We start from the raw sequence: 14,914 nt of genomic DNA, 5'->3' as shown, positions 1-14,914 counted from the left end.
CTCTTCTGGGCACCGCTCTCTCCCTCTGGTCCTTACCACTGGGCATGTGCAAGGTTTTCGTGCAGCTTCACCTACGAGTGAGCATTATCAAGTGAATCTTTATCAGGGACTGACTGGGAAACTTGGAGAATCCAGAAATGTCAGTTATGTCAATTTTTTAATTTTTTCTTGTCAATCTAACAGCTTGTTTGTCCTAATGATAGTGCCTAGCACATCCAGAGGAAAGTCTAAGGAGGTGCAGTTTGACAGTACCTTTATTCTTGGAGCTTACTGAAAAAAAAAATCCTATAAAGAGCCTTGGCACAACCGACTAATTTATTGGTTGTTGTTAAGTACAAGAGATTTTTCTGTCAGGACTCAGATGTATATGTGTTTTCATATTAGTAAATGCTGTATAAAAATACATATATTTTGATATCATGGCAGTAGAAATGAGTGAACTGAATAGATTATGGAACATGTCTAGCTGCATTCCATTGCTACCTTAAAATCACCAAAGAAGTATAAAGTCCAAGAAGATTTTACACACATTATATATTGCATTGGCCAAAAGTTCATTTGGTTTTTCCATAAGACGGCTCTAGTAGTGCTTAGCTGTGTTCAACTTCATTCAAAACAATTTGGTTAGGTTGTATTGTGACACCTGTCATATCACTGTGCATTTTAAAGAAACTTACCAAAACTGGTGAATTTTGGGGTAGCCATTTTAATGTTAAAGATGGAAGAAAATCAGTCATACTTTTAGCATATTATACTTTATTATTTCAAGAAAGATAAAAATGTAACTGAAGCACAAGAAAAAAAAAAAGATTTGCATGTATAGAGAAGGTGCTGTGACCAGTTGAATGTGTCAAAAGTGATACACGAAGTTTTGTGCCAAACACTTCTCACTGGACAATACTCCACAGACAGGTAGAACAGGTAAAGTTGACGGCAATCAAATCAAGACATTAATTGAGAGCAATCAACAGTATACCGCATGGAAGATATGCAGCACAGTAAAAAAAAAAAAAAACAAATCAATACAGTCATTGGTATAAATGAAAAAATGTATCTTTTATCTTACAGAAAAAACTAAACAGAATTTTTGGCCAACCCAATAAAAGTCAGTAAGAGGTGTTTTATTTCTGCTTTATGATCCTGTTGGTTTAATGTGAATAGAATTGCACATTTTGAAATTTTAGCACTAAGCTCACTACTGTATTGTTCGTAACCATGTCAAAGTAGAAACCAAATTTTCAGTAAAAACATAACACATTCCTAAATCACAAGACAAACAAGTACCTGGAGTCAATAAAATGCAAACAGCCATCAGCTCTGCTGACCTAAATGAGTTTATACTAAAAACAAAACCCTGCACTTGACAGGATTCTGTCCACCAAATCAAAAATTACATGTCACATCCCGATCAACTCTTCTTCAAAAACATCCTGTGATTCCTATTCCCTGGAACATCCTTTTTTTCCAATTGCTTTTATATATTGGGATCTTAGCCATCAGGGTGAGCTCTTCAGTGTGCACTTCCTTCTTTGGCAATGATTCTTCTTTGATAGAAAATTACCAGCCCATGTTAATATAAAACCAAATCCCACATACAGGTAATTAACCTGTTGCTATTCTGTTAAAAGCAACAACAAACAGAATATTAGACTTTATGGTATTCTTTTTTTTTTTGCTAGATCTAATATTCCAAAGATTTACACAGGGTGGGCGACACCAATAGAAAACATTCCTAGCTTTCTCGCGCGCAGCACTGTGGACCAACGTCACAGGACGTGTTGGCCCAGGGCCTCACAGAGAAGTCCCCGTGAGCAGCTGGGCACCACATGAAGCACCCACACTTTATCCTTTGCTCCCTGAAAATGAGCAAGTCTTCCAAAGTCAAAGAATCTCAAGGTTCATGAAAAGAAAACAGATATTGCTGCACCGTGTGTACATCTTTTAGTTTCCTAGCTCAAAGTTCTCTGCAGAGTCTAGTAGGAGCAGCACCATTCCTATCAATGCCGACTTCTGGGGCTTCGTGTCAGTCAGGGACTGAATTGGTAAGAAGAATTGGGCTGCTGGGAGGGACAAGGACTGGCTGCTTTATCTCAGAATTGCCTCAGAGTGTTCTAGCCGGATCCAGACTGGCCTTCAGAAGTTGTGAGCAGGTACAACGCCCCTGTTCCCTACCTGACCACTGCAGAGGGGAGGCCTCCAACACGTAATGCCCAGACCTCACTTCACTGGCATTTTCCTACTCTCTGCTAACTTCTTTCACACCCAGGAGACCAGCACAGAAGGAACTCCAGGTCTTCCACGGTTCCAAGTCCTGGGCATCCACAATATCACCCTGGCTCAACAAATGTAGCAAATCGATACAAACATGATTTGGTATCTTTCAAAGCAAGGAATATGGATTCCATCTCCTTTTTTTTATAGTTTTCATGCTACAAGAACTGACAGGAGAGGACAGCTATTATCTGTGCTGCAACACACGTGGACACCACTACCACCCACTTGAAAACTCGGAGCCTTCCTCTCATAATAATTTCTGACTGCCCAACAAATCAGTGACCTTCCTACAAGTTCTACTGCACCGAGAACATTTCCACCTTATCCAACCCTGCAAAAACATTGAAAAGCTATCACACTTATTAATGCCTCTTAGGATTGAAGATTAGCATCTGTAGCTATCCTTGGCTTTGAAAGTGCTGTGCAAAAGAGGACACGAGTGTATGCTCAGTTATTTCCATCAACCAACTCCTTTTGCCAACCAAAATTTTACCTCGATCAAAGGCCAGCCACTAAAGGGACCAAGAAATCACTCGAGCAAAAAGCCAACGTTTTTTCCAAAAAGATTTTCCTTTCCACTCTGCGCTTCCAAATCAAAATGCAACCCGTGACATCAGACTCTTCCAAAGCTGGTCTCTGGTTTCACCTATCTCTGTGGAACACCCATCCTTTTCTCATGCTGTACATGCTCGACCAAGAGTCCCAGACGGCGCACCAGAGTCCACCGCGACGTGAGCGCGGGTGGCCCAGGACTTACGTTGTTCATGTACTCGCTGAGCAGGTCCTGCAGGGCCTGCCGCACGGCGTTGCATTCGGCCACGATCCTCTCGCGTCTGTCGTCCCGCGTGCAGGAGGAGTCGGCCATGAGCGCGGCCCCGCTGATGATACTCTCCAGCCGCTCCTCCAGGGACGGCCGGAACCTGGCCTCACTGAACGTCATGGGATCCAGGATAATCTTATTCTGAAAGCAGTACCGAAAAAAAAAAAGTCAGCAGAGAAGAGATGGCTGTCTTTACACCCTGTTTCCTACAGCAGAAAAATCTGAGGTCAGGACAAGACTCTCTGTGGAGAAGAAGCCATTCACTTAGACAAGCCCTAAAGTGGCCTTGACAAAGTATCAACTTTGCAAAAGATACTGCGCTCTAAATTAATCTTCCAGAAGAAAACAGAACATCTTGTTTGAAGAATGTGTTCTTGGCAAAGGCGGTATCAACTGAAGAGTTTTCAAGTGAGATGGTAACAGTGGCTTAGTGTTTAAAAAATGTGTAGCCTTCAAGGAATGCCCATTTCACGCAGCTTTGCGGGGGTATGGGACGACTGGAGAGCCTCGGAGCAAGAACATGACACAGATTAACAGGTTAGGGTGCACTGGTGGTGACAGCCACATTTGTCCACCTCCGGAGAGGCCGAGAGCCCCACGGCAGGGTGCCTCTGAAACTGGAGCCATCCGCACCCAACAGGCACATTCAGCACTTGGTTTTCCCACCAGAAACTAGTATCCTTTGTGTAAAAACAAATATTCTACAAAAGGAGTTGTGTGTCTGTTTGTCCCAATGAACTGTTCTGGAGGAGCCTAGGCAAAGGGAAAGATAGAGGTATTTCCTTAAAGAAAGGTGTCATGGAGGATTTAAGCTTAGTGTTGCCCCTGGTGAGCCTGAAAATGTGTAGTCAGAGGTGACCAGAAGGGGACAGAAATAGGTGTCCAGAATTCAGATGTATTAACCTAAGGACCTGGGAATTGTCCAGAAGATGTGGACATAAGGTAGCAAATGGCATACTGGTAAACCAAATATAACAAGAAGAGCAGGCCGGAGAAGACCCGTTCATACCAAGTTCCAGAAGGAAGAGAACCAAGTAAGTAGAAACCGTAGAAGGACCGGGGCACAGCCTGAGTATTATCCCCAGTGAATCAAGCAGCGGGTGGTGAAGTATGTGACAACTAACGGCATGAAAGAGAGAGGTAAAGTTGACTTTGTCCACTGGCTGGTCCACTGGAGACCTTTTTCTGCTCAAGACAAGGGAAAAGGTCAGCCACCATGGAATGCCCACCACAGGGAAGACACGCTCACCATCCCTGGATGTGCACACTCAGAGGTCCAAGGACCAGAGTGGTGGGGACGGGGAAGTGGTCTTCCAGCTCTAGGATCCTGTGGTGGGACTGCCACGCTATTCCTGTTTCCTTTGATGTTCATTGGTCCTTGAGTGTTTGTCATATATTTACACACACACACACATAGACACACATAATAGGTAAGTAGTATATAGAGTATACATATATACTACATATATATGATATGTAGTATACATACAATATGCATATATACTGCATACCTATCATATACATATACACATACATACTCCCTCATATATACATGAGACAATTATCTTGCCTACAAATATAATAAAAAAGCAAATGAGAGTTGGTAGTTACACCTCTGCTGTGGCGGACTCCAGCCAGCAGAGTCCGCCTGTTGTGACTGAAGATGAGCATAAATGCACAGGCTACAGCAATCTGGTGGAGACAAGGGGAACGGCGTGGCCACTCTGTCAAGGGGGGAGTGCCTCTGAGTGCCTCAACCACTCTCTTAAGAGGAGAGTGCCCCGACCCTTGCCTAGACAGGCTTTTATTGTTTCTCTCAGGTCTTATATCAAAGAAGGATTTATTATTGATGATATAGAATATTATTGTCTACATTTTAGGTACAACCAAGGAAATGAAAATAACATGCAGTGGGGAAAGGCGGCAAGCTGATTAGCTCCATCCTTAGGAAAATTCATACAGGTTTTGGAAATTATCTTGAAGGTAGATAGTATATATGTGTTGTTTTAGACCAGGGTGGTGGAGTTTTAGCAAGAGCAAGCCGTAACACTCTGTATGTATTTTCTAGGCCTGATTTTCATGGGGAAAATTGGGTTTGAAGGTTTGGCTCCTGCTCACCACTTCACTTTTGTAGGTTTTCCATACAGAGCTGAGTCACATTTGCCAGACCAAAATAAACCAGTCCCCTACACTTTGCTAAATACCTATTATGTTCTTACTGGAGTGCTTGGTGCTAAAGAGAGAGTAGAGAGAATAGAAGACTCTCGTGTGATTTTTTTCCCTAATGGAACATAAAATAAGTGCTTATTAATTACAAAACAGGTCTAGGCCATTTGCTCCAGGAAGGTTTGCCTGAACTCTCCAAAGCATCCTAAAGTGTTTATAAGCTGCAGTTGCTTGGAGCATCTGGCTCCTTAATTCCTGGTAAAATGTGAACCTCTAACAGAGAGATCTTTTCAGCACAAAGACTATGAACTCCTGAATGAGTTCAAGCAGGTGACGACTTAGAAAAAAGAAATTCACAAAGCACAGACCAGGTCTGAGGTCCACTGGAATCTTGGATTTCCTAGGAACAAACTTACTGATCAAAGCCCCCTCTTGAGTTTAGAGGGAAAATGCATGAAGGCATGCCGACAGGAGCTAACCTGTCCTGCGGAAGGTTTTGGCATGAAGACCTCCTTCACACCTATAGTCTCTTAGATCTTACAAAGAGGATAAGTTTACTTAACTCAGAATACTGTGCCTCAGACCCTGTGTCTTAGGCCCTAGTCACCTTCCAAATAGTCTCAAAAAATCACGTGAAGCCCTGGCTTGCATGGCTCAGTGGATGGAGTGCTGGCCTGTGCTCCAAAGGGTCACCGGTTTGGTTCCTGGTCAGGGTACATGCCTGGGTTACAGGCCAGGTTCTCAGTATGGGGAGTGTGAGAGGCGACCACACATTGATGCTTCTCTCCCTCTCTTTAAAACAAATAAAGGGAGAAAAATTATGTGAAGTCCTCAGGACAATGGATGTCTTTGCACGGTATACCACCACAGCTGAGATTCCCACAGGGAAGCTGAGGGGAACACAGGTGTTCCTGCTACACCTGCTCTCAGTACTAGAGCTGCGTCTGCAACGACCCTTCCGAGTAAGATGCATTTTAGTCCTCTGTCTCTTCCTCACTCTCTTTTCATTCATTTCTACTACTTTTCAGTTAATATATTTATGATATTTTTATCATGCAATATACATGAGTACTGATAATCTAAGATTAGATTCATCAAAACATAATCAGACTATTTTCCTTTATAAAGATTACTGATTTCCAAAGAACACCCTCACAGAAACCCTTATCAATGCAAATCCCGATAAAAAGTATTTGTTCTGAGTTTCCAGGAGACTCTAAAGAATCATATATTGGCTGTTTCTTGCACTAAAAAATACAAAGAAGTATCAATTTGATGAAAGTACACTGAGGTAGATTTAAACTCTTCAATGAGGGCAACTGCAGAAAAGTTTCTCTGCAGAACAGAGAAAAATGTACCACTGACATTCAAACATTATTTCCTAAGTTATGGAACACCAGCTTAGAGATGTAATGTTTTGATGAAAACATAAGTTTTTGTTGCCAAATTTGCTTTGGAAATCGTGTGTGTCCCAAAGCAAATTATCACAGGAAATACCCTGGGGAGCTCTGCATTAAAGAAGTCAGTTTACTGGAGCATTCCTCAAACCTACCTGAGCACAGAGGGCCCCCTTTAAAACACACATGTTATCTCTGAGAATCTAGGAAACACACGTTGGGAAATGCAGCAACGGAGAACTTGCAGTGTCAGCTGAATTCGCCTCCTACCTTCCAAGCCTGGGGCTGTCAGAAAAGCACATTCACCGACCGAGACACTGAGCTTAAAAAACTCTGCACAAAACCTACACTATTCATCACATTTCTAATGGAATTATTCATTATTTATAGATCATAGAGCGAAAGCTTTTTAAAAAATCTCCCTAAAAAAATAAATTTACAATAGTCCAGTCTACACCTGTGGTGGAGAGGAGAGAGTTATGAGAATGAATGTGAAAAGTCCAAAGGAGGGAAGCCACTAAGGGGAGAGAGAAGGCATGAAGATCAAGGCCAGTGAAGATGTGCTCTATGTGTGTGTGTGTGTGTGTGTGTGTGTGTCTGGGGGGGGGGGGATCACCTGTGTGCATTCATCTATGAGAGGGTGGGTGTCGGTTGTGTGTAAAGGGGAATGTGTGTGTGTGTGCCTGTGCGTGGTAGGGCACATGTGTTGTTGGAGTGTGTGTGTGTGTGTGTGTGTGTGTATGTGTTCAGAGAACTGGCTGGATCTCAAACAGGATTTAGGCTATGGGAAAAGAATAAGAACACAAACAAATAGACAGACAGACAAAAAACAAACCAGAACAGAACCAAATGAAGCCAGGGGCTTAGAGAAAAAGATGACAGTTGCTAAATTAATAGGAAAATAAACAAACTCTTACAGCTGAAACCCAAGCAAGACATACAGAGAAGGAGATCAAAGCGAAGTGAGGGAGGAGTATTAGCTTCTGCATTATTCCAAAGTGACTTAAAACATACATATCTAGCAAGGTTCTCTTTGCTAACACACTTCAGGGTCATTTCAGAGGAGCAAACAGATCGCCTCCTTTTCCTCAATCAGCACAGACGAGCTTCTCCTCTTTGTGCGGCTGCCCTCTACTGGCGGGAAGGGAGCAGCAGCAGCATAAGGAGCATAGCAGCAGCAGCTCTCAGCATCAAAACTCACTTCCCTTCCTGGTCACTGAGGGAGTATTTTAAGCACCCAAACCGGGAAGGACAGGCCAAGACTCTCTGTCTCCCTTTATGACAAAGGTGTGCTCCTGTGGGAGGATTTCTGTGCTGTTTCCACCTGTACTGACTTATTTTATAGTCCACTGGGATTTTATATTTTAAATATCTGTCTCTTGTTTGCATTCTTAAAACTCATTCAACTGTTTATCGTTTCAATCTTTCATTTCCATCTTATATTGTCATGTTATTTCACTTGAAAATCATGGGCCTACATTTCTTACTTTACCTTTTTCTTTTTTAAGTATAAGACTTTTTATTTTTTTTAAATATTTTATTTATCTTTAGAGGGGAAGAGAAGGAGAGAGGAAGGAAACATCAATGTATGGTTGCCTTTCATGCACCCCCTGCAGAGAACTGGCCCCTGCCGGAAACTGGCCTGCAACCCAAGCATGTGCCCTGACTGGGAATCGAACCGCGATAGTCTGGTTCTCAGGCCCGCACTCAATCCACTGAGCTACACCAGCCAGGGAAGACTTTTTATTTTATCTTATCTATTTTCATTCTGTTTATTTGGCTTTAATATTTCATGTGTTGTAATTTTACTTACACTTTAGTAACATCTTTACTTTAAGAATTATTGTTTTCATTTTTACAATTTATGGAGTGGCAATTGGAAAGCACGGCCTTAAAGAAATAAGCCACAATAATTCATTCCCAAGCAAAGGAAGTCAGGATTCTGTTCTGCCATCAAGCCAGTTCTGTAATGGTCTCTCTAGTCCTACCTACCTGATTTCCCATTATTTCCTTGGTTGAACTCTATAACAATTTTACCTTGACATAAATCAGTAGACCTTATGGTTCAAAACTACCTCTCTGAATAATACATTTACCTGTACTCACTGCACATGCAGTTGTTAGAAGCTGTAATTGTTAAATCATGCCTATTGTCCATGCACTCTACAAGGAGTGAAGAGAATGATCACGGCACAATGAGTTGTGACTGATGCAGGCTCTGATACAACTGGAGGCAGCAGAGAGACCTCTGCAAAAACAAGAAGTTGAACACATTACAACTGATGCGATAGGTCCACAGTTCTGTGGACCTTGATATTACTGTCCCCATCTTACTGAAATGGCAAATGATGCCAAAGATGTTGTCTCATGGTCATTCAACCAAGAAATGAGGACACCAGGACTTGAACACAGGTCTTTTCCTGTTCAGCCCAGTGTGCCTTCCATTGCATCAGACTGCAGATGTTCAGTTGAAATAAGCTTAATTATCATAATTGTAAATATGTATTTATACTTTAAAAACTACGAAACTGTCTTAAACCAAATATAAAGACATAAATATCATCTATTTGTCATCTGGATCATCTCACCCTTCTGATGGATAATGAAGCAGACAGCCACTCATTCGACAGATGGGTGCCAGGTACTGGGAATGTCTGAGGGCACAGACTGAATGATCTTTTATTTCAACACATTCACTGTCTAGTCAAAAATAAAGACATGTACAACCAATTATAATTTGGAAACTATACCGATGATGTTAAAAAAAGACAGTAACAGCAATTTGCACAGTTGGGTGGTGGGAGGTAAAGAAATCTCTCCAGAGACAACTACTCTTCAGCTAAGATTTCAAGAGTGAGCCAACAGTTGGCCAAGCAAAGTCAGGAACAGGAAGAGGCAATGAGACAGAACAGGAAGTGGGAACAAGTGCTGAGTTGAGAGACAGCATTGTAGAAGCTGAAGGGTAAAGTGTGAAGTCACAAGCATGGTACCATGGAGGTTCCCCAAGCAACTCTCTTTTGGGAGAAACTTTGATGTGAGTGTAGCTAACCAATCTTTCCATCTTCTGGACCTGTAGATCCATGACAGTTTCACAAGGACCCACACTTGACCCCAGGTAGCCCCTGTCAATCACTGATAGGCCCTTCCTGCCCAGTGGGGACTTCTACAACAGGCAAGCTCTGCTCCTGCTCTGGACTCCCCACTGGCCTGACCTGACCGAGACTTTCTCAAAACTGCGTGGAGGCTCTTCACACACAATCCTCTTTTTTTCTTGCTCTCCTTTCACAAGAGTTTAACCTGCACTGTAGTCAAAAAGCTCTCTTAGGGTATTTCTGCTGGTTCTCTCCCACTTTTTCCTGCACAAGCCATTCCTCCTACATGCCTGACCCCATCTAGCTTGCCATTTCCTTCTCCAAGGACGTGAAGGGGCAAAAAAAAAAAAAAAAAGAAAAGAAAAGGAATAAGAGACAAATTCAGTGAGGAGACCTACAGCTGTGACCTACCGAGACTTTCACAGCAATTAGGAAGCTTTCACTTTGTGAACACCCCTTTAGACGATGAAGAGTCACCCACAGCTTAAGAAAATAGGAGTGCCTAATCTTGTTTGATTTGAGATGGTTTCCCGGAAGATAGGGAAGGTAGCTTTGGCAGGACGAGAAGTAGGAGGCAAGGGAGACATCACCAAGCCTTCAGAACCCAGAAGAAAGATGGGAAGAGTACAAGGCGGTGTTGGTACAGGTTAAGAGAAAGGTATGTATTGGGCCCCATTTCCAATGTCATCTGTAAGATTTAGGGAAAGAAGTGCAGGCTGTGAGAATGAAAGTGTCAAAGATAAAACCTAAATGCCTAGCACGGGCAACATCAACAATGCAGGCGTCAGCAAGCTACATCCTGTATGTCAGCCTCCTATTTTGTAACTAACTTTGTATTAGAACACAGACCCATTCCTTTCCATACTGTCTATGACTCTTCTCACACCACAATGGCAAGTTGAAGTAAGGATGGAGACTGTATGGTCCACAGAGCTTGGAATATTTACTACTGACTCTTTAAGAAAATATTTGCTAGCCTTGAACAACTGTGATAAATGAAGAAGGGCAGGTTTAAAGTGCCTACAATTCATTTAAGTCCAAAAGGCTACTGGACAGTTGGTTATAAGTACATAAAACCACATAAGGTATAAAGATTTGTGATCATCAGAATAAATGCAGAAGTGGAAGCCATGAGAAGCGATATGATTCCCATGGAGACATAACAGAATGAGAAGAGTAGTGAGCCCAAGACACAACACTGGGAAACCCTCAATGTGTAACAGAGAAAGAGCCCTCCGATGACACAGTAAAGAATGGGCAGAGAGGTGTGACTACACCCAGGAGGCTGAATGGCCATAACTGACAAGGGAGAACAGCAAGGAATTCTACAAAGAAGGTAAGGAAGATCAGAAGGTGAGGACAGCCGAAACTGTCCATTGAATTTGGATGCTAGGAAGTTATTGGCTATAAATTGTGGGCTCACATGTGTATACCTCTGTGTGTATTGTACTTATTTATTTACAAATATCTTAATCCAAAAGCCACATTAGGCTCAATGGAGAGTAATAGAAGCAATCTAGCTAATGCTGAGGCAAAACAAAAATATGTTCAAATTCATAAAAAATTATGTAATATTTTTCTGAATAGTCTAAAAATCACAAGTAGAAAGGAGAACTAAATGGTACTGAGATTAAAAAGAAGATAAAGTATAATATAGTAATAATGTATTATAAAGTTGTATACCTGAAACCCATACAATTTTATTAACTAATTTTACCCAATAAATTCAATTTAAAAAAAAGAAAGAAGATAAAACTAGAGTTGACCCTTGAACAACACAGGTTTGAACTTCGTGGGCCCACTTGTATGCAGCTTTAAAAAAATAAACACAGTTGGCCCTGCCTTTACCTGTGAGGCTCAGTTGGCTGGAGACCGTGCTATAAACCGAAAGGTGGCAAGTTGGATTCAGAGTCAGGTCAGGCCATATACTTAGGTTGCATGTTTGATCCTCAGTCGGGGAGTCTACAGGAGGCAACTGATCAAGGTTTTTCTCTCACATCAGTATTTCTGTCTGACTCTCTCCCCTTCTCTCTTCCTCCCTTCTCCTCTCTCCAAAATCAATAAGCATGTCCTTGGGTGAGGACAAGAAAGAAAGAAAAAGAAGAAAGAAGAGAAGAGAAGAGCAGGCCCTCTGTATTCATTGGTTTTTCATCTGCAGATTTTACCATCCCAGGACCAAAAACTATTTTTGATCCGCAGTTGGGAACCCACAGATGCATAAGGCCCACCCTACAGCATTTTATATAAGAGACTTGAGTGTGCATGGAGTTTGGAATCATGAGGGTCCTAGAATCATCCTCTGTGGATACCAAGGGCTGACTATTTCTGATTGCAGGTTTTACAACTGTTTATTTTGAAAAAATGAGAATCAGCCAAAAAAGTACTACTAATTAAATGTGTTTTTTTTCATGAAGGCAATTATATTCCTGTGTGAAATCAATTGCCTTCATATATACAAGGTATCTCAAATTGGAAGACCAAATTTACCATAATAGGAAGTGTAAAACAAAACAAAACACACCTAGATGTCAACTGGATACAGAAATAAAAGTGTTCAGAGAGGTGAATAAATGGTCCGGACACACACTCAGAGCAAAGGACAGGGTTAGAATTGGGAAGCATGTAGCTCCCAAGTCTGTGACCCAGCCACAGCACGACATTGCTCTCCTCGCGCACTTTCCACACGCACGGGGCTAATCACCCTGAGGAAGTACATGCTATCAGCATTTCTGCAGCTCAAACACTGAGAGAGCAGCAGTGCACGGCTCCTTCATACCTGAAGACACTACAAAAAACGGTGAACAACCAGGGAGGAAAGATCTAAAATCCTGCTCCATCCTATTTTTTAATTTCTCACCTGTTTCAAACCAGTCAGCAGAAATTAGAATACACTTTTACTACCAAGAAGAAAAACAAATATATGTGAGTCTGTCTTTGGCTAGGAATGAACCATCCTAAAGCTGTGCTGCATCTAACTGCACACCAACAGCTGAGAAAGGTGAAGGGTTTTTGTGTTTTTTCTCTTTCGTAGCCAAGCAACAGCTTAATGACTGGGAGAAAATCTTTCTAGAATGCATGGCCTTTGTTGTTAATTAAACCCTTTAGAGTACTACTTCGTGTTTCAAATGTATATAGAATTTTCAAAATGTAAAAAAAAGACAACAACAAAAAACAATTTGATAATGGTATGGACTGGTTTTAATCATTTGTTTTCCCAAATTTAATCTTATAAAACATGGAAAAAGCAAATGCTAGTCGTATGAGAAATTCCTGTGGTTTTTCTTTTGTTTTTCACTAGTCTGTAAGAGATGTGTGTCCTGGGTTTTTACTACCTTCAGAGTTCAAGGTAGCAGCTAAGGACAATGATAAACTGCTGCTCTAGCTCATAAACACCAGACCCTCACCACCTGCTGTCCAACATAACTATTTCGAATCAAACAAGCAGAAGAAAGAATAGACGTCAGCATGCCCTCACCCAGTCATGCACTTTCACTTCTTAAAGATCTCGAAAAGGAATCTCAAAGAGGAAGGTAACATTAGTTAAACTCGTATGACCTTCTTATATGGAATAATTAAAACAATGAAAGACAGAAAGCCTAAGTGACAATGCAGGTTTAGGTGAGGGCATATTTCCCCTGCAGTTATTCTGAGCTACCCCCAGGAATCCGAACAATGTGCACACACCTTCACGTCCTTTCTTTAGTGCTTTTTAACACCGCTCCGTTCTTCCGTTGACCTCTGCAAGTTCAAAGTGTGTAGTTTGCCCTGTCTTGAGGTATAACTGGGAAGCCTTTATGTTTCACTGGAACCACAGCCCTTCTTTCCTTCCTCCTTCTCCAAAGTATAAAATTCCCAAGTCCTTCTGTGTCCGGCTATCTGAGGAAAGATACAAGGCCATGTGTTCTGGAGGTAACACTGCCTTAGCCAGGTGAAATTTGAGGATGACTAAGCATGCCTCAAGGATCATCCCTAAGCTTTGTCTTAGCTCAGAGCTTCATGCTGACCTTGGAAACAACCTGGGTCACAAAAGGTCACAGAGTCCCAGTGGGATCAAGGTTTGTTAAGACACTAAGTTTTATTTATTGTATTAGTTTGCTACACTGACAGAATCCAAAACAAAACGAAACAAAAACAAGTCCAAGGTAACATCTATTGATTAACTATTCACTACAGTGTTTTAAAAATGTCTGTTATCCAGTGAAAAGTATTTGAGTAGTGACCCCTGAGGCAGGCTCTCTCAGTTTCCCATTAAAATAACTACAGATGGAGAGAGAGAAAAAAAGGAATTTTACAGCAAAATCGAGAACGAAAGACATCTATCTATCCACTAACAAGGAGGCATGATCATAACTCTGGCTCTGAATTCTTTAAACACTTATTTTAAAGACTGAAGTCTGAGATAAAAGCACAAATCAAGACCATTTAGAAATAACTGAGGTATCTAAATTAAAAGCATGTTCTTTGTTCAGTTTTAAACACTAAGCTCTCTGTAGTATTTCAATAATTAACAAAGATACAGTTTCATCTTTCTCATTCTGTGTCAAGCTCTCCCAATGAGAATCTCTCTGTATTCACATGAAATTATCTTTTGACCTAATTGGGGTAACATTTCCTAATTGGAATAGAAAATACTAAGGATATTGAGTTTTAATCACCTTTTTAAAATTTAAGTTGCAGAAAAATGCTAACCTCCATTTTAGATTTGCCTTAATTTAAAAACTGCACAGTATCTTAGTGATTTTTAATGTCTCTGGTATATGGGTCTGTCTGGAGAAAGTCCGGCCATTGTTGATATAACAAGAATGATTTGCACAGCACTGATGTAACCTGGCAGCCAAGGAGGGTGGACTGGAATGTGCATCATGAACAATGACAACTTCACTGTGTACTGGTCAGTGGGGGTGGTAGACTCCACTGAGTGAGCATGTGACTGTGAGGCCATGACATTCAAAAGTTCTGAGTGAGTAGAGCAATGAATCTGCATCAAAGTTTGCATTAAGCTTGAACATTCCTCCATGGAAAATACTTGAATGGTTCAGAAGGCTGCAGCTATAGGCAACTGCTGACTGGCAACTTCATCAAGACAATGTTCCTGCTCATGCATCATGCCTTATGCAGAGTTTTTGGTGAAACCTCAAATCACCCAGATGTTTCAGCCCTGCTAC

General features: G+C 41.5%; 1 protein-coding gene across 1 annotated transcript in view; it reads right to left on the bottom strand.

Moving 5' to 3' along the window:
* The window catches only part of LOC119000346 (catenin alpha-2-like), an 895,408-nt gene that overhangs the window by 494,682 nt on the left and 385,812 nt on the right, over window positions 1-14,914 (bottom strand). Inside the window, exon 7 of the mRNA XM_037065306.1 lies at window positions 3,032-3,235. Coding sequence (XP_036921201.1) covers window positions 3,032-3,235 — 204 coding nt within the window. The remainder of the gene's footprint in view (window positions 1-3,031; window positions 3,236-14,914) is intronic.

This window comes from Sturnira hondurensis, unplaced genomic scaffold (assembly GCF_014824575.4).
Source record: "Sturnira hondurensis isolate 20B ecotype Veracruz unplaced genomic scaffold, ASM1482457v3 Scaffold0015596, whole genome shotgun sequence".
Classification (NCBI taxonomy): domain Eukaryota; kingdom Metazoa; phylum Chordata; class Mammalia; order Chiroptera; family Phyllostomidae; genus Sturnira; species Sturnira hondurensis.
This window is presented reverse-complemented; position numbering and strand designations above follow the sequence as displayed.